Source organism: Leiobunum rupestre, chromosome 5, assembly GCF_980474605.1.
Source record: "Leiobunum rupestre chromosome 5, qqLeiRupe1.1.hap1, whole genome shotgun sequence".
NCBI classification, from domain to species: domain Eukaryota; kingdom Metazoa; phylum Arthropoda; class Arachnida; order Opiliones; family Sclerosomatidae; genus Leiobunum; species Leiobunum rupestre.
The window spans coordinates 68,749,589-68,767,682 of NC_143388.1; the positions used below are offsets into that span (position 1 = coordinate 68,749,589).

Genomic DNA, 18,094 nt, shown 5'->3' on the forward strand with positions numbered 1-18,094 from the left:
GAAAGGCGTGATAGTTCCGTACGTAGGCATAATGAACTTAGTAGCGTAGTAAAGCAAACAAAAGAACGGGCTCGTAAAGCGGTCATCCTTAAGCCTTGGCTCTCGACGAGGGGAATGTTTAACCGCAACGAAAAACAGCTATAACTTACGAAAACAGCGTGAATTCGTTTCGAAATCCGTCGCCAATTGTTGTATCTTTATTTGGAGTAAATACAACTCATTTTTATACTATACCAAACTATTTATTAATATTTTATCACACACTTATTACATAACAAAAGCGCTGGTACTGCCGTTACCGAACTGCCAGCTTGTATTTATGCGAGGTAGAAATCAGGTCCTCTCTCTTGAGAACTGACTACTGGCGCCGTCTATACAAATATACAAGAACCAGAATCTAAACATTTGGTCCAATCAATAGTAGCCGCCAGGAGGTTACTTGAACAGGATTTACCAGGAAGGAATCCATGTTAAGATTTGGAAATAAAATCTATTTCATTGAGGAAAGCTTCAATCTGTGGTTTCGCTATTCGTTCGGCTGTACGTGAAATTTGGCTAGTTAGGGCGATACCACGAAAATTTTCCGGTTCAGTACGACTACCAGACTTATGTATTAGAGTAAAATATGAAACATTCCACGAAACCGGAATTGTCACAGTATTGAAGCTGTGAGTGAAGATGCGATACAAAGGATCAGTGAGCAAACCAGCGAGAGATTTCAGAAGGTAAGGGTGAAGCTCATCAGGTCCTGCTGCTTCGTTAACATTTAGTTTTTGGAGGAGTTTGTAAATTTGATTACGGTCGCATTGGAATACCGAGAGATTAGATCGATCTGGATTCGTAGGTGGTGTAACGTTAATATTCGGCTGGTTACTTGACACTTTGGCAAAGTGATAACCTAGAGTCTGAACAATTGCATTTAATTCACCATCGACAGTTTTCATTTCACCAATTGTAAATTTGGTGTTGTGCATTTTATTGACATGGCTGTAGAACGTCTTCGGATTCGAAGAAATTTGTTTAGTGAGGGTATACTCTGATTACCTTTTAACTTTCCTCAACGCATTGGTAAGACCATTCCGAGCTTGTTTGTACTTTTCATAGGCAGCCTCCACAACGTCAGAATTAGCACCCCGCCTTTTAAGTCGTACAAAGTTAGTCCATTGTTGGCGTTTGAACGCGCTATAGACTTCGAAAGTCGGACGGTCGTATGTTGACAGGGAGATATACCTAAGCGGCGAAGTGGCAAGCTATTGTCTCTCAAATGTAATGTTCAATAATATATCCTTCTTCAGTAGTCTTCTGATCTTCTTTGTAGATTCCAGAAATCCATGATTTGTTGGTATAACTCTTTTGAGGAAGCTTTACATTAAAACGCCAAGCAATGTAGAGTTAAGGCATCTCGGAGGCCATTGATTCTTTTATCTATCGCCTTGGCAGCTCGGAGGTTTGACTCTCATTTAGAAGCGCCTGTTGGGCGTTTAGTATCTGGGGCCATTGATGAACTCTGGTCGTCGCTGGAAATTCCAAAGATTGATTGAGATAAGTTGGTGAGGACAGCGTCCTTCATGCCGATGTAATACATTTCTAGTATTTAAAACTTCCGACGTTTCCTTTATTTTGAAGTGACTAAGAACACAAACAAAGTTGCTTTGATCCGGTTTATTATTTTAATAGCGCCGTGTGAACATCGGTCTAACTCAAACAGCCTTACAATTATATTATCCGAAAAATAATTTCAGCATAAACGTTTGATTTTCTAGGGAAGGAGTTTTCGTAGGAAGTTACTTGAACTATTTTGACCGTTTTGTTCTCTTATGTAATCGTAGTGTTCAAAATATTGGACAATTATTTGAATTTCATTTGTAATTATTGAACTGGTGCTCTGCTCATAAGAGAATAAGGAAATAAAATAATCATTTAATTTTTTTTATCAGCTTAAAAAGTTTATAGTTATTGTAAATAAATAATATGTTATTCTAGCTTTCCCTGTTGCAATAGAATCGCTACTTGATTTGATATCTCAGCAAAGAAAATCACAGTAACATTCTTTCTTTGTCCATAGATAAAAGATTCCGCAATGTGAAAAATGAGATGCAAACCCGCGTACAAGATTATCGCTAGCACCAGACCAGCCCAAACCTGTAATAAAGATATAGAAAACCCAGTGGCGTAACTAGGAACTCCACCCCCCCGCGCGAAAAACGATCTGGGCCCTTCTAAATAGCACCGATTTTAATCATAAACGTTTGGGGGGCCCCTAGTTCTCAGGGCCTCCCCCGCGCCGCGGGGTCTGCGGGGGTGCAATTTACGCCACTGGGAAAACCAAGCATCGATAAGCATCGACAATGGTTTTATGATGACTTTATCCGCTTTAGTTTTAATATCACCTATTTAATTTTATACCTGTTAAACTTATTTGTAGTTATATAATATTAATGAGAATTTATTTATCCAAATACAAATCTATTGCCACCTTGAATCATAACGTGATACCTTATCGGTAATAGTTAGTGTAGGGAGCTGCTGGCTCGATCGCGTGGCATGCAGGGCTTGCCACCACCCTCCTACGCAGTGTAACCCGGCCACCTGAATTAAAGGCTTCAAAAGTCGCTTGATGACTTAGGCCTAAGGTGGTGCCTTGGGTATTAGCCTAGCTGATTATTATTATTATTATACAATAATTACGTATCATGAAAATTAAATTAAATATTTCTATGATATATTTATAAAACGGAAATACAAATACTTTAGAAATTATATGAAAATTGTCACTTCCGAAACAAAGGAGGGAGGGAGGAACCTTCGAACCTAGTGGGGGCTCCCCTCTAGAACATACGGATTAACATATCACTTTTTTTTTACTTATTACTTTTCTTACTAATTTCTGAGTGCACCACTGGGGAGGGAGATTCGAAAGAAGAGAGATGACTGAACTAAAAGTAAGCGAAGATGAGAAGAAATTTCAACCAATATAATAATAAAGTTCATTAAACCGGAAAAGAAAGTTTACACTTATTGCGCCCTGCTTTAGTAGGGAATGGAGATAATATAAAATACCATGAAAGTTACACGAAAATAAAAATGAAATGACAAAGGAATGGTGATGGATATGGCAAAATATAAATAATTTTTTATTTTCGTTTTAAACAACTACATACAAGAAAGATATTTACCACCCGTAAAACTTGTCAAGCCGACTCTAAAAGGCCGAACTAGAGGATTTAATCTTAATTAGGGAAGGGAGGCATTCCATGAGGTTTCTACTCGCTGTGTGAAGAAAACACGGCGCGAGGTACAAGCATTACGCTTTCCTACCCGTCCAGCGAATTGTAAAGAAGGAGGTGGCTGGGACGTCATAAAACTCATAAATTAGTTTGAAAGCCTCAACCAAATCATTTCTCAAACGCCTATTCGAAACGGACAAAAGACCAAGGCGCGCAAGACTTTCAGGGTAAGACAGAGAACGAAGGCCAGAGACCATCTTGGTGGCCTTACGTTGCACTCTCTCAAGCTTCTCAATATCCTTTACCAGGTGATGGGACCAAATACTCGAGCAATAATCGAGATGTGGACGGACATAAGATTGATATAACACCTTAAAGGACTTGATAGAGAAATATCAAAACGAACGTTTTAAAACATACAGGGCACGTAAGCCGCGGGCAGAAGCCACCCGACTGTGAGTGGTGCCCAACATTTTTCCATCCAACATGAAGCCAAGGTCACGAACAATTTCGCTGGCCTTGATGACCCGACCACCCAACCGGTACTGAAAAAAGGGATTGTTAGGACCACAATGGAGGACCGTGGATTTATCAGGGTTAAAACTCTTCCCATTTTTTGAGGCCCAGGAGTCCAAAGTGTTAAAGTCACTTTGCAACAATAGACAATCGTGGGATACTTTGATTTCGCACCCAAGTTTGGAGTCATCAGCAAGCAGCCTAATAAAAGATCCCCGAATAGCTAACGGGAGATCACAGATATACATGCATATGACGAACAATGTAGGTCCTAACACCGAACCCTGAGGAACACAACTATTAACGGGGCACCAGGAGGAAACGACATCCCCTAATGTCACGCGTTGAACCCTCTCAGTAAGAAAATTAGCAATACAGTTAACTAGCAAAGGGAGGACATCGAGTAATTATAATTTACGGATAAGGAGGGAATGAGGAACGGTGTCGAAGGCTTTACGCAGATCGAGATATATCAGGTCTACAGATTCACCAAGCTCCAAGGATTTAGTGACGAGATCTAAAGTGGCTAAAAGATTCGCCGAAGAAACCCATGCTGGTCCGGAGAAAAAAAACCACGAGAAGATAAAAAAGAAACAAGAGAATCTCTAACGTGCGTCTCTAACTGTTTACAAGGAATGCCCCAAAAGGTGTTAACTGAGGAGGAAGTGGGGGATTTACGGAGAGCGGTAACATTGGCCGGTTTCCAAATGGCGGGTAGCCTACCAGACTGGAGCGAGTGGCGATATATTTCCATGAGGGGTGAAGCTATGATGCATGCGCCTTCGCGTAATAGACGTGGATGAATGTTGTCAGGGCCAGGAGACTTGTAAATAGGTAAACGGTAAAGGTAACGGCGAACAGAGCTATAAGTGACACCAAAGTCATATAGAGAAAAATCTACGCTGTTTAGAGACTCAATTAGATCAATCCCTGAAGCAAAGTCTCCGAGGTAGACGGCTTCCAAGTGGAGTTCAGGTGTAATAACGGATTTAAAGAAGTCATTAAGCGGCTCAACTACGTTCTCAGGCTCACGGAGTGTATCGCCTTCGAGAGTTTCGACTAGAAACAGAGGCTTTTTCGGTTTAAGGGAACGAGAGACGTGATAATATAAGGCCTTTGGAATGCTGGGAATCTCATCAACGAGACGAGCTTCGTATTTGAGTTTTGACGCACGAATATGCTTGGTAAGAGCATTACGGCGAGTAGCAACCTCATGGCGAAGTGCTATAGTAGGGGAGCACGAAATGCCCGGAACGCTGTACGCTTGGCCCAAATGAGAGGCTCAGTATCTGACGTCCACCATGGTTCCTTACGGAGCGTCGAGCAACGTGAGGGTCAGACAGTTATTAGGGGGACACTTTCCTGTCGCGCTTCAAAAACAAGGCGTAAAAACAAATTGACCTTGGAATCGAGAGAGGGAACCTGCCGGATACTAGACCAGTCCTTAGTTTGCAAGGCCGCGCGGTAAAGGTCATAGTCGCCGCGACCATGGGAGGAGCCGGACGCGGTAAGGGGGCAGATCGTACAAAATCGAGGGAAAATGAAAGGATGTCGTGGTCGCTATTACCGAAAGGGGGAAGGTGAGAGATATTACGGGGTATAACCCAATCAAACGTGATAATTAAATCTAGGAGGGAGGGAACATTATTACCACGGTGATGGGTAGGACTAGTAATATATTGGCGCAATTTATAACTAGATACAATGTTGAGAAGATGAGCCTCAATAGAACGCACACCTTCGGTAGTAGTGAAGGAGGGCCAATTAATAGCCAGAGCATTAAAATCGCCTAACACAATAAGGCGGTCCGCTAACTGGCTGGCTCTCTCCACCGTTCCCACAAGTTTCTTGAAAAAGTCAGGCGGTGAGTTAGGACTACGGTAACAACACAATATAAGAATTAAGAAGGAGCTATTTTAAATTGGCAAGCTAAGATATTCGAGGAGGTAAGGGAGCGATTGAGAGAAACGGAAATCCACGGACGACAGTACAATAAACATCCACCACATTTGGTTAAGTCACAGTCAACTCTAATCGCGTCGTAACCATCGATATGGTAAAAGCTCAGGGCTCATATCTTTCCGAAGCCAAGTTTCAGTGATAGCTATGAGATCAGGGACACGTACCCAGGCGAGTTAGCGTAGTTCAGATAGTTTGCTCAGTAACGAGTTAGTGTTCGTGGAGAGAAGGTTCGAAGATCCACTAGTTGTAGGGATGAATGTAGAGGCGCTAGGAATTAAAACCGATAGCGCCACAGGGCGAGGAGTTGGATGGGAGTAAGACGCGATTGAAATTGACGGGAGCATGGACGAGGGAAGCCGCACAGGATTACTTAACGAGAGTGCGGCTGAAAAGAGTTTTTTGAAGGAAGCCGAGTGCTATCGGAGCATGGAGGTCTATACGTCGATGAGTTATAGATCGCATTAGGCGGATAGGAGAGACCATAACCTGGCGGAGGAAATGAATGTTGTTTGTACGTGTAGTTGGCCGCCGAGGAATGAGGGGGGGGGGGGGTGCTGGTGGCTAACGACTTGACTGAAGTCCTGTCACTCAGTTGCGGAGAGTAAGAATCCCGGGAAGGAGACAGTATTATTCCGAATAACTAGGCCAGATTCAACTCTGGCAACACGGCTATGTAGTTCGTCTAAGGCACGGCGATAGTCAGCTAGTTGTTTCGGGGTCTGATCAATCCGAGCGGAATAACTAAAATGCGAGTTAGTAGAGCGTCGAATTTTGATAATCGCAAGAAAAGCTCGTTTTGCAGCCACGTGCGGAAACACGACAAGGAAGGGATGAGGTCGTTCTCCTGTGGCTGGGGTTCTAGCGCCAAGTCGGTAATACGGTATGTTAGTGGGAACCCTACTTGAGGCAAAGTACTCAACAAGTATTCCAAGTTCGTCTTCAGGCAAAAGATCCTCACATACACCAAAGATAATGGCGTTGAGCCTTCTTCTTTCCACGGCCAGGTCATCCGAAGCAAATAGGTTTGCAGTTAATCGGTTATTTTCGACAGAAGAGACTGTTCCATGGCATCAAAGGTGACCTTGAGTGATGAGGCCAGTGTATGTTATTTTATATCTGTATTTAAAGGACAGAGAACTCGGAGCAAAGAGATATAACGGTACTAACAAGGAGACTACCCGAGGTGGTTATCACCGATTTTGTTGAAACTCGGGGGTAAGGTAGACCTTATGGTAGTATGAAAATTCCCAAAGGGAAATGTTGCAATGAGCTCTAGCTTTCCCATCAAAAATATTTTCGGTTGCAAAGGGAAAACTAAAGCCCATTGCAACAAACCCTTTGGCAATTTTCATACTACCATAAGGTCTACCTAACCCCCGAGTTTCAACAAAATCGGTAATAACCACCTCGGGTAGTCTCCTTGTTAGATAGAAAGGCTATTTAATACGCCTAAGCTGTAGGGGGGGGGTTTGTGGATATGCCGTCATATTTTAAAACTTAGTATTTTTCTTCAGCTCAAAATTTGAAATGTCAGTTTTATACAGAAGCAAAAACGTGCAAAAAATTCGAAAGAAAAATCGGCTGCCCCATGGTGACATCATTGGGCGAGTTTTCGTGGAATTATAGCAGAAAAACTTTTATTCCTAGAGACTATAGCGCGCGCTCTTGGTCTTGGAAAAGTAAGTGACTGTGACGAAAGAGCCACATTGAAACAAGAAGGCCACGTTACTTTATCAAAAAACCTATTGAGGATTCCACTTCCGGGTTGGCAATAGAACCTACGCTATGTTGTTATCCCTCTACTGTCAATCACTGTTGGTAAAGTAATGTTGTTGAACGGTTTTCCAATTAATATTAGCAGTGAGTATAAAGTTACAATGATGACTTTTTAAGGCTGTCTCAACTTAAAATGAGATTTTTTCACAAAAATTCAGTCAGCCTGGGTAGTATAACGGCGCTTCGCTTCTTCGAGGTTGCGCTTATGATCTAGCGTCTGTTACAGACAAATTAAAAAGTCATAAGAACGTTGTTTCTTAATTTTTTTCCCTGCCTTTAGTTTAAAAACCAAACGCCATGGAAGAGCAGTTGGACGCCTTAATATTTTGCTTAAATAAAACGTAAATTAATATTTTCTGATACGAACACGCAACTTTAAAATAATTTTTATTAACATAACCTTTTTTAAATTAAGTTACAAATTTCTAAAATGTGATAAAAGCGAATTGTAAGTCCTTAGTTAGATGGCCAATAGAAGTTTAACTCTTTCCCGGTGACTGAAAGTATCCAGTTCAGAAAAGGCACAACGTTGACGTAGACACCTGGAACGCCTTTTAGTCCGCAATTTATTCCCCAGGCAACAACACCCATCAGAGCGTACGAGCCATCAGCTCTGAGGCACACCAATGGTCCACCTCCATCACCCTGGAGGAGAAAAAAAAAGGTCAAACATTTCAGATATGGAATAAGCGAATGGTGTGCAAAGTTAAACCTCTAGACTTCATCTAGGCAATTTAACCTGTTATAGAAATGAACCTCACGGATTTTGATTCTTGAGATAACCCAAATGGTGTCGACCTAAGGCCTTAAACACCCACCACCTGACTGATACCACTACCAAAAGTGTTACGACTATTTTCCATGCTTTTTTTTCTCGATTGTCCTTTATAGTAAATGACGGTTTACTATAAATTTATTCCCAGTAAATGAAGGTTTTTTGTATTTGTACTTACTAGTTGCATATCGGCGATATTCTAGTTAATAATATAATAAGCACATATATTATTTATATATTATAAGAGTTTATTATATTGAGATCTTTATGGAGTTTTCCATTCGATTGCTCGAGATTCGCTCCGAATCTGTCTCCTTAGTCCTAGATCTCGCCCCAATCGACTAGAGTAAGACTGAAAATGGAACATTCCATTATAATATTCCTGCGCTTTGTGGTTTTTTTCGTCTACTATTAATTTGAATTATCTCGTCTTGGTCGGCCATTATGCCATTTTAATAATCGAACCTTTTAGTGTGCAAAAAAGTCGTGAATATTTTACAAGTAATTCGATTTATTTTTAATCATTGTTTTTTCCTAAATTATAATAAAATGCTTAAATTACGATAAATATCTCGGTGGGAAATAATAAGTACACAGATCAATTGTTGTATGTCGTGTTATTTTCCTTACCGCACAAAATTATTATCCCCCATTCGGAATTCCGGCAAGTTGGACGCTATTGTAAATACGTGTACGAAAATAGAGTTCAATCTAATTGCAATTTTGGCAACCATTTGTTTTTATAGAGTCTTTTTTGTTGGTGCAAACCCCTTAAAGCGCTACAATTTTTTATTAGGGTGGTCGAGAATTAACAAGTGCTGATTTTGTCCGTGATTTTCACAAAAACATTTGTAATTTACGTGGCACAATATGATATCTTATTTTCTTAACCTTTTTGAAACCGTGGGGCTCAAGTTAGAATGCGAAACTGCAAGCCATGTTCTTCTAGGGAGATTTAAAAAAAAAAAGCGATCGCTCTTTTTTGTTTTATATATTTAAATACAGAGATGGGTACATTCTCCATCGTTGTTAGACTTAGGGTACCTACTGCCCAAGTGGGCATTCTACAGCGCATGGCGAATTTGACCTGCAAAATGGTGATCTTCTAAGTAGGAAATTTTGGCAGATATACGAAAGATTCAGGCCTACAACTACGCGCTCTCATTGAGACCATAATAAAAGAACGAGATCCGGTGTACTTACCAGACAAGAATCGAGTCCGGCTTCACCACCAGCGCACATAAAACTTCGATCTAAAACAAAAAAGGACCCCAATCGAGTTTTTCTCAGGTCGTCTTGACATTGATTGAACTCTACGATTGGAACAGAGACTTGCTTCAAAACATCCGAGTGCTTGCCTTTATCTGGAAAATGTGCAAATTATCTATACAACGATAACACCTTTGGTTGTTAATTATGTTAGAGATTCAACCAGAAGAAATGGTTATTTTACTACTGCCATCTCAATGTTCGTTCCTGAACCATTATCAGGGGCGTATTTACTTATTAGGCGAAGTAGGCGGGTACTGCTTCACATTTCCATATACGTATCTCTTAAGCCAAAGAAACCGAGAGGTCCCGAAAAACTATTTTACGGGCGAAATTATGCAAATACATAAACACCAATAGAGGCGCTACTAATTGGTTTATGGTATGCTTCCTCTTTCTGTTGGAATACGAAGAGAGCGCTATGTATGCGTACCTCCAGGGTAAATGCAGAAGGTGAAATCTCGAACGCCTCTTACAGAATAAGAGGTGCTGAGCCGGCAGATAAATTCCTGCTTAACGGCACCTTTGGTCTTTCTAAAACTTGAGTGAAGTGTTTGCCAGAGCAAAGTTTTTTTGTCTAAGGCAAGCTTAGATTGGGTTAGGATAATTATATAGATATTAATGATGACATAAACGGATAAACATCTGAGTAATACATGCCTATGTGAGTAATTTTCTTTATTTGGTTGGTTTAAAGGGGCGCTAATATTTTCTTGGCCTATGAACGCTTAACACCTAAATACGCCACTGACCATTATTTAGTAGTTTATGGTTAAACATGAAATTAGGAATGATAGTACGTTAATAATAATAATAATAATAAATAATAATAAGAATCAATTAGGCTAATACCCAAGGCACCACCTTAGGCCTAAGTCATCAAGCGACTTTTGAAGCCATTATTTCAGGTGTCTGGGTTACAATGTGTAGTAGCGTGGTGGCCAGCCCTGCATGCCACGCGAGCAAACAGCTCCCTACACTAACTATTAACGTTAACCTCAACAAATTTTATTGGAAGGGGAAACCGAAGAGTTTGGGGGAAAACCACTTAAACTAGTGGGGAGAGAACTTGTAAACTCAACGCAGAAGGAGTTGTGGCACTGGGTGAAAAACTCAGAACAAGCTGGGATTGAACCCGGCTCCTCTTGCTGCGAGGCGAAATTGCTAACCACTCCGCCACCCCACGGTCTATGGTGTTGCTAGGATTTTTCTTGAGGTAGACTAACAGGTCATAAGCCCCTATTTATAAAATAACGCTAAGCGTTCAAACAGCGTTTTGTGTTCTCTGCTTCACTCAAATTAAAAAAATTAGCTGCTAGATTTCGAAAATTCAGCAATTCACTGTAAAGTGGCTATTTTGAAAAGGTAAATAACTATTCTATAATTGTAAGCAGAAATGGGAATACAAATCAATCCAAACTAGTTATTGAAAATCTAACATTTGGGAGTTTGTTTTAGGACCTTAATTTTCAATTATAGGCCCCATATTTGAACATTTGGGGGCGCCACTACTGATCACATTGGATCTGCCAGGCGCTTCTCCTTGTGGCAGGGTGGGGCTGGCTTATTAAACAGGTCAAATAGAACATCCTAGGATATAATCCTATTTTGGTAATGATGGGAATAGTAACTAATTTTTTAAATTTAATGCCTACCGAGAGAGTCTTTGCCCCAACCAGTCACTACGCATCTTTTGCCGTCATGGTTTTCGTCTATTTCAGGTAAACAAATTGATTTCACATTTGAGGAGTACGAGACAAGACCATCCACGACGAGTATGGCTATGTCGTTTTTCAGAGTGACGTTATTAAAATTTGGGTGCAGGGTAACGCCCCTGACTCGTAACTCTTGAGAGGTTAAACGCTCGTCGTCAGAAGATAGGTTCCAGGCTCCGACTCGAATTAGCAAAGCTTGCTTTTCTATGTTGTACACCTTGTGGGCAGCGGTTATGACGTGTTTTTCATCGATGAGTACACCAGCTCCCGCGAACAGCTTTTTCCCATCATTGAACCGTAAAATTGCCACCTGTAATAAAAGAGCAGACATAAGGTAAAATTGTTATTAAATAGAAGCCACCCTGTTTCAAAACTGTGCATCTAAAAATCCGGGGTGCCCAAATAGACGTTCCTTAGTAAAAGGCGAATTCGACCTTAAAATGTTTATCATGAAAAAATCTTATTATAGAAAATATCTACTCATGGGCATCTGCCAAGGGGGATCGAAGCAAATGCCCCCTTTTTATGTGCTTTAAATGCACTTATAAAGTTATGAAGATCCTCTCCCCCCTTGACTTTATATGAAGATTGCCTCCCTTTGAAAACTTTCCGCGGCGCCCCAGTATCTACTTCAAACAGCGTGACTTCGACCTTAATAAATAATTCAAATAGAAAATTTGTGTACCCCTGCTATAAATTTATCTTGTCTGATATTAAAGGTTAAGTAATTAAAAATATTTTCCAATCTGAATTTAACCTTAACAACATATGCTGCAACATCTATCTATACTGCTAATATAATTTGTCTGAAATCAGTAAAATAACGGAAGATTCTTAAAAAAATTGCAGGGTTATCAAAACGAATAGTGCTGCGAAAACCTTCTAAAACAAATACTTTCAGAAAATATGACTTAAAACAGTATTAAACATGAAAATGATAAAATGACAATTATTCCTTGTAAGGAACAGTAATTCCCAGTAAATATATAATAATGAGCTAAAGTGGTGTCAAGTCCTTCATGCCACGTGAGGCAGCAGCTCAAGTTTTTATTTAGTGACTAAGATTGTAGACATATGGCAGTTTTATCCCATTTTATCATCCCCATACCTTGGTATGCTTTGTACTTCTATGGGTATTTAAATTTTTAAACCATATCATACCTGCCAGGGATATTCCCCAAATGATGTGGTTCCACTCCTTCCGGTAGCAAGGATACGAGCATCGAATGGAACTATGTTTGGTTTCTTGGCGCCACATAAGTGTTGAGGGCGATCTATAATTGGCGCATCAGTGGAAACTGGAGTTTTCTCTTCTGATTTTGAAGGAAGGCAACATTTATGGAAGTCTCTATCGCAATTGGGATCCACTCGTGTTGAGTCCGGCTTACGCATTCGAGGATCTATTAGGCCTGATCCGTCAGTAATGATGTTCCCACTACTGTCACATTGGTAGAACGGAACGCACAGGCAATTGACGTTGCCTAAATAACCTGAATGAAAACGACATTAATCCATTAAGTGTACCAAACTAGCAAAAAGTTTCAAGCCAAAGGAAAGTTAGATATTTAAAAACATGGCGACGGCAGTGGAAGGTAGATTTAACGGTAAAAGAAATTGAAAAGAATTGTGGAGAATCTCTAAATAAAGAATAAGTTCATTTTAACAGCAGTAAAATAAAAGAACCACAAGCGCTGGTATTCCGGAATATCCAGTTTTGTGACTGCGGGGTCCCAACTCCATTCACCCAGGCCACAGAAAGAGTGTTTGGAGTTTTTCATGGAATCTGCCGTTGGAGGTGTAAACAACAGGAAAATAAGCGGAGTTTGGATGAATGTGAAAAGCCTGGAAGCGGGTTTTTTCCTCCTAACAACAGGCCCAACCACAACAAAAAGCACAGCTTATCTATTTCTTCTATTGACTCACAAGCGCAAGATTATTGAAGTTTAAATTAAACCGATGATAACAGAAATTTATTTGAAACACCAAATTAAAATATACCCGAGAACCAAGTTTAAATTCAGTATCGAAACAAGCAACGTAACAAATGAAGTACTATCTTTAATTCTTAATAGGCTAATTTGATATATACATGTGTCAGCAGAACGATTTAAACCAATTTCCAAAAAGAAAGCGTCAGCAATGCACACTCGTTTCATAAAATATGTATTTAAAATTCGGTAGAATGAATATGTTGAGATAATTTTTTTTTCGTTGCTGCCAATCCACCAGACGCACTAACATTTAGCTCCTTACACCAGTGGCGTAGCTAAGGGCGGGACAGTGGGGGTGGCCGTTTGGGCGTGATTTGGGGTGACACCTGACCATGAAAAAAAATAAAAACTTACACAAACTAGACGCAAGTATATAACACACCATGATATCGACCCCGGGTGTCACCCATGCTAGCTACTTCACAAAAAAAAGAGAACGGTATCTCATTTGTTCTAACTCGGCCATGACACCCGCCGATCATCTCAACAGTTATTCTACCCACTAGAGAAAAAAACACGCCCTTGTTTCGATAAAACTTTCAAACTCCATATGCCAGAGAGATTAATCATTCTTCCCCGCACTTTAATAATTGAAACAGATCCAGCTTGTAACGTTTGCAGATATATTTATTTGTTTAGTTGGAAATGCCCTACAGATCTATTAAGGTTATAAGACTAATATTTTTCTTTAGATGCATATAAAACGGGTGGTTCTGATATTTAAATTCTCACGACGCTCGTAGAGATTTGTTTGTTTTTCTTCGCGAGAACTGCTTAATATTTTAAGGTGAAGCGGCTCACGCGATTTTGCGACAGAAATTATCTCACACTCTGTCCGATATCTATAACAGTCACGTAATGCATATATTGCAATAATAATTGGTATAAAAACGTCACTGTATCTTACTTTTACAAGTCTACGAGCGCGTGCTAAGACTACACTAATTAAGCTTCGTCTTGTTGACGTAAGAGTATTAATTTGAATCTCTACTTTTTATTCCAGTTTTTTATTACTCTTTGTACTGCATAAAAACAATAACTCACCTTTTTCCGCTAGTGAACTCGGCGTTGTTGGATCAATGATTGATAAAACACGAGTAAAGAAAAAGGTACATAAAAAGTATTTTATCATTTTGACCGACTTCAAAGGCTACGAATTTAAACAAAGTAAAGATTTTATTAAAGCCTTTAATATAATATCGATAAATTTAAACAGAAGCGCTTTTCGAAAAGAACTATATCTAGCTGTTCTAAGACTGAAGTGAAATGAGAGATACGCGAGCAAGGACGCCTTGGGATAAAGACGCGTAACCATTGGCTGCGGTTTGAGAGCAGAATATAAAGTTAGTGAAGCGACACATTTAAAAATTGCGATTGGAACAACGGCTTACGGGATAATTAACATGAATCGTGTCGCCACCCGGTCTTCCTGTACGCTGCTATATATCGTCTGACTACATCCACTGTTCAAAAATAAAAGAAAATTATAAAAGAGGAAACGAAACTGATGCTTGTAAGAGGCGTTAAAACTCTCTCGGCACTTCAAAATCAATGCTTCGAGTGTTGCACTTCGAACTAATAATAGTTCATTTATCATCGTTTCATAACCGAAAATGAGTAGTGATATGAAATTTATATTCTTCTCTATCTTTTCTATGGTTTATTTGAAAGATAAGCAGAGCGGCACACTTAGGCTTGGTCTCGGGCTCATCTTGAGCATTTTCTCTAAGATCCTTCTCAAATCGAGCTCAAGCTCATAGAATGAGGCCGACAATGTTAAGGTAGGCCGATATGTGGGATTTAACTCTTAAAGAACTTTATTTAGTAATTGACAGAGGTGTACCGATAGGGGGGCAGAGGGGGCGTGTTGAATCGGGCTCCGCTCTACAGGTCTTCTGGGGGGGGGGGGGGGGGTGCCAAAAGGCCCACAATTATTCCAACTATAAACGTGACTTATATTCAAATGTTCCTGAAGGCCCTTTAGATACATTTAACGTTTCGAATTAATGCGCGCGTAGAATTTAGTTCCTAACGTGCTTAAGCTGGATTACGTTGGGTATCTAATCAGTATATAGCTCTCAGTAGAACAGAACAACGACGTAATGTGTGAGGGATAAATAAATATTTATTCCTAGTTTATTTTATTAATGACATACATCGGGGAAGCCATATCAAAATTACGAACCGGGCGCCACAGCCCCTCGGTACGCCACTGGAAATTGACCTATCTTTTGTACATGCAGTTAAGAGCCTTTTAGTGAGTGAGACTTCGTAAGAAACAAATTTGCTGTTGCTGACACTATCTCCAATCAGGGACGTAGCTATATGGGAAAGAGATAGCTACCAGATTTTGCAAATTTCGTTGGCTAGCACAACCCGCTTGGGTGGTTGTGAAGTTACTACCCCCATCAGCCCAATGAAAGACTTTTCTTTACGCCCCTGTTTTCAAAGACTAAAATAAAATGGTTATCTGCCGGGTATTAGTTTACCTTTGTTTTACCAAATTATCTTATTCTGAACTTCAATCCGCCATTTCGTATAGTCAGAGTAAATATACTCTGAATATAATACAACATTCTACAAACACAGTTAACGTAGTTAAATATTCCCCAAGGGAGGAAATTAGATATTCACCTCTTACTTAGAAACGCGGATAGCTTTTACGAAAATTGATTGATGCGTCATCGGTCGACAGTTTGAAATTTTTTTGCATGTAAATAAGAATTTTGTTAAAATATTCCATATGGTTCTTTTTAATATGATATTTAGTGGAAATTTAATTAAAAGTGCTTACAGTTAAATTTTCCTGACTTTGTAAATTAATTTGAGATCAATATTTCGCAATATAATATTTCATAAAATGGAATAAAATTATAGTGAAACCCTTTGAATTCTTACTAACACTTTCTATGAACTCCTTTTGCGCCTCACTTTATAAACTACTTAGGATGAACCTAAATCTTCCCAACTCCAAATAGCATCGTTTAAATAATTCTAATCTGCAAAGCAAGTGATGAAGTTCTAAATTAAATAAGATAAAACAGAAATTAGAATAGTAAAATGGAATGAAATTGAAACAATTTATTGGCCAATACAAGTGTGCATAGTCGAAAAATACTAAATTGTCAATTTTCTTCAATAATTATTATTAGAAAATTACATTTGTTAATTAATAATTTATCAATTTATTTTAACACTAAATTATAATTTGCTTAATTATGAAATTAGTATAGTGTTTAGCGTCTAATTTAGTTTTATTATTTTACAATTTATTAATATGTTTCATATGTTATGTATATATTTTGTTTATTTCAAATGAATGATTTTACTTAATCGTAAATTATATCAAAAGTCGAAATTTTATGCCAGCGATTACAACACTCTGGATGTATATTAATCTTAAATTCGTAATTTACTTAATTTTAATTTCGTTTTTTACTTAATTATTTTTCGTATTTTACTTAATTTTAATTTCATATTTTGCTTAATCTTTTAAATTCGTATTTGACTTAATTATAATTTTGTATTTTACTAAAACATAATTTATTTTTTAATTAATATTAATTTCGTATTTTACTTAATTTTTATTTCAAATTTTACTTAATTTTTATTTCATATTTTACTTAATTTTAATTTCATATTTTACTTAATTTTATTTTCGTATTTTACTTAACCTTAATTTCGTATTTTACTTAACCTTAATTTCGTATTTCACTTAACCTTAATTTCGAATTTTACTTAATTTTTATTTCATATTTTACTTCATCTAATAATGATTATTATTATTATTAATTTTATTTTCGTATTTTACCTAATTTTATTTTCGTATTTTACTTTACCTTAATTTCGTATTTTACTTAATTTTAATTTCGTATTTTACTTAACCTTAATTTCGTATTTTAATTAATTTTAATTTTCGTATTTTACTTAATCTTTATTTCGTATTTTACTTAAACCTCGTTTTGTATTTTTCTTATTTTAAATAACTTAATTTAAAAAAATCTCCTTAGAAAAACCACATTACACTGCAATTAAATCATACGACATGTCGTAGCACTTTATTAAGAATTTTAGCAACAGGACCTGGCAAATTATATCTTGCGATTCCTGTCAGGGACTTCGAAATCGGTTAAACCATTACTTCTTAGTGTAACTAATGGATTTTCATTTTAACTTAACTAGTGATGTCTTCCTACTTTGATTAGCAACGAGTTTCAAATGTTATACTCTGAACAAAAAGAAATTGATAATTCTTTTCCCAGCTCTATCATAATTGGCACGCGTGGTTTCGCTCTTAATCCTCTCGCTGTTTGTTTAAAACATACCTTATCTGAAACCTTTTATTGGAAGATGTTAGATTTTTGTAAAACTATCAATCATTATATTTAAAAAATAATAAAATGTAACTGAATCTCAAATTTGTATTTTATTGATATTCATAAAGAGGATTTCCGTGTAGAGATTGTTTACTAAGCCAATAGTAATTCTGTTCAGTAACGGTCTTGCCTTGTTTCGAAGTACCGCCTTTTAAAGAGTAAATCATTTAGAGCTCCGTATTATACGAAATATAGTTATCAGATTAGACAGCCTATAATTGATGACTATATTCAAAGTTTAGGAATAGAAAACTATCGAGAATTTCAATCGTTCGAATTGGAACCTTGGAAGAACACCACGAGAGATATGCGTCTAAATTCCACAATCAGATTTTCCACTTATAACGTGAGTACTGATTTAGATTCTCTTGACTATGGTTTACGTTAAATAGATGAGCGAAAAGTAGAAATGGGCTACAGCCTTTTGAGATTTGTTAAAATAAGACTATACTCGACAATTACCATAGGAAGGAAGCAAGGCTGTTTT

General features: G+C 38.2%; 1 protein-coding gene across 1 annotated transcript; it reads right to left on the minus strand.

Moving 5' to 3' along the window:
* Positions 1-7,851: 7,851 nt before the first annotated feature.
* Positions 7,852-14,542, minus strand: LOC149945677 (phenoloxidase-activating factor 2-like). Its single transcript, XM_090174771.1, has 5 exons — positions 14,276-14,542; positions 12,402-12,730; positions 11,181-11,550; positions 9,460-9,620; positions 7,852-8,126 (listed from the first exon to the last, which is right to left on the minus strand). Exons 1-5 carry the CDS (start codon positions 14,361-14,363, stop codon positions 7,938-7,940), a joined length of 1,137 nt encoding a protein of 378 aa, XP_090030897.1. The 5' UTR covers positions 14,364-14,542; the 3' UTR covers positions 7,852-7,937.
* Positions 14,543-18,094: the final 3,552 nt, after the last annotated feature.

Coding starts and splice junctions, on each gene's coding strand:
- LOC149945677 (XM_090174771.1), bottom strand. CDS start 14,363: ATGATAAAATACTTTTTATGTACCTTTTTCTTTACTCGTGTTTTATCA. Junction 9,621..11,180: donor TTGGGGCAAAGACTCTCTCG/GTAGGCATTAAA, acceptor CACATTTTCCAG/ATAAAGGCAAGCACTCGGAT. Junction 8,127..9,459: donor CCGGACTCGATTCTTGTCTG/GTAAGTACACCG, acceptor TTTCTCCTCCAG/GGTGATGGAGGTGGACCATT.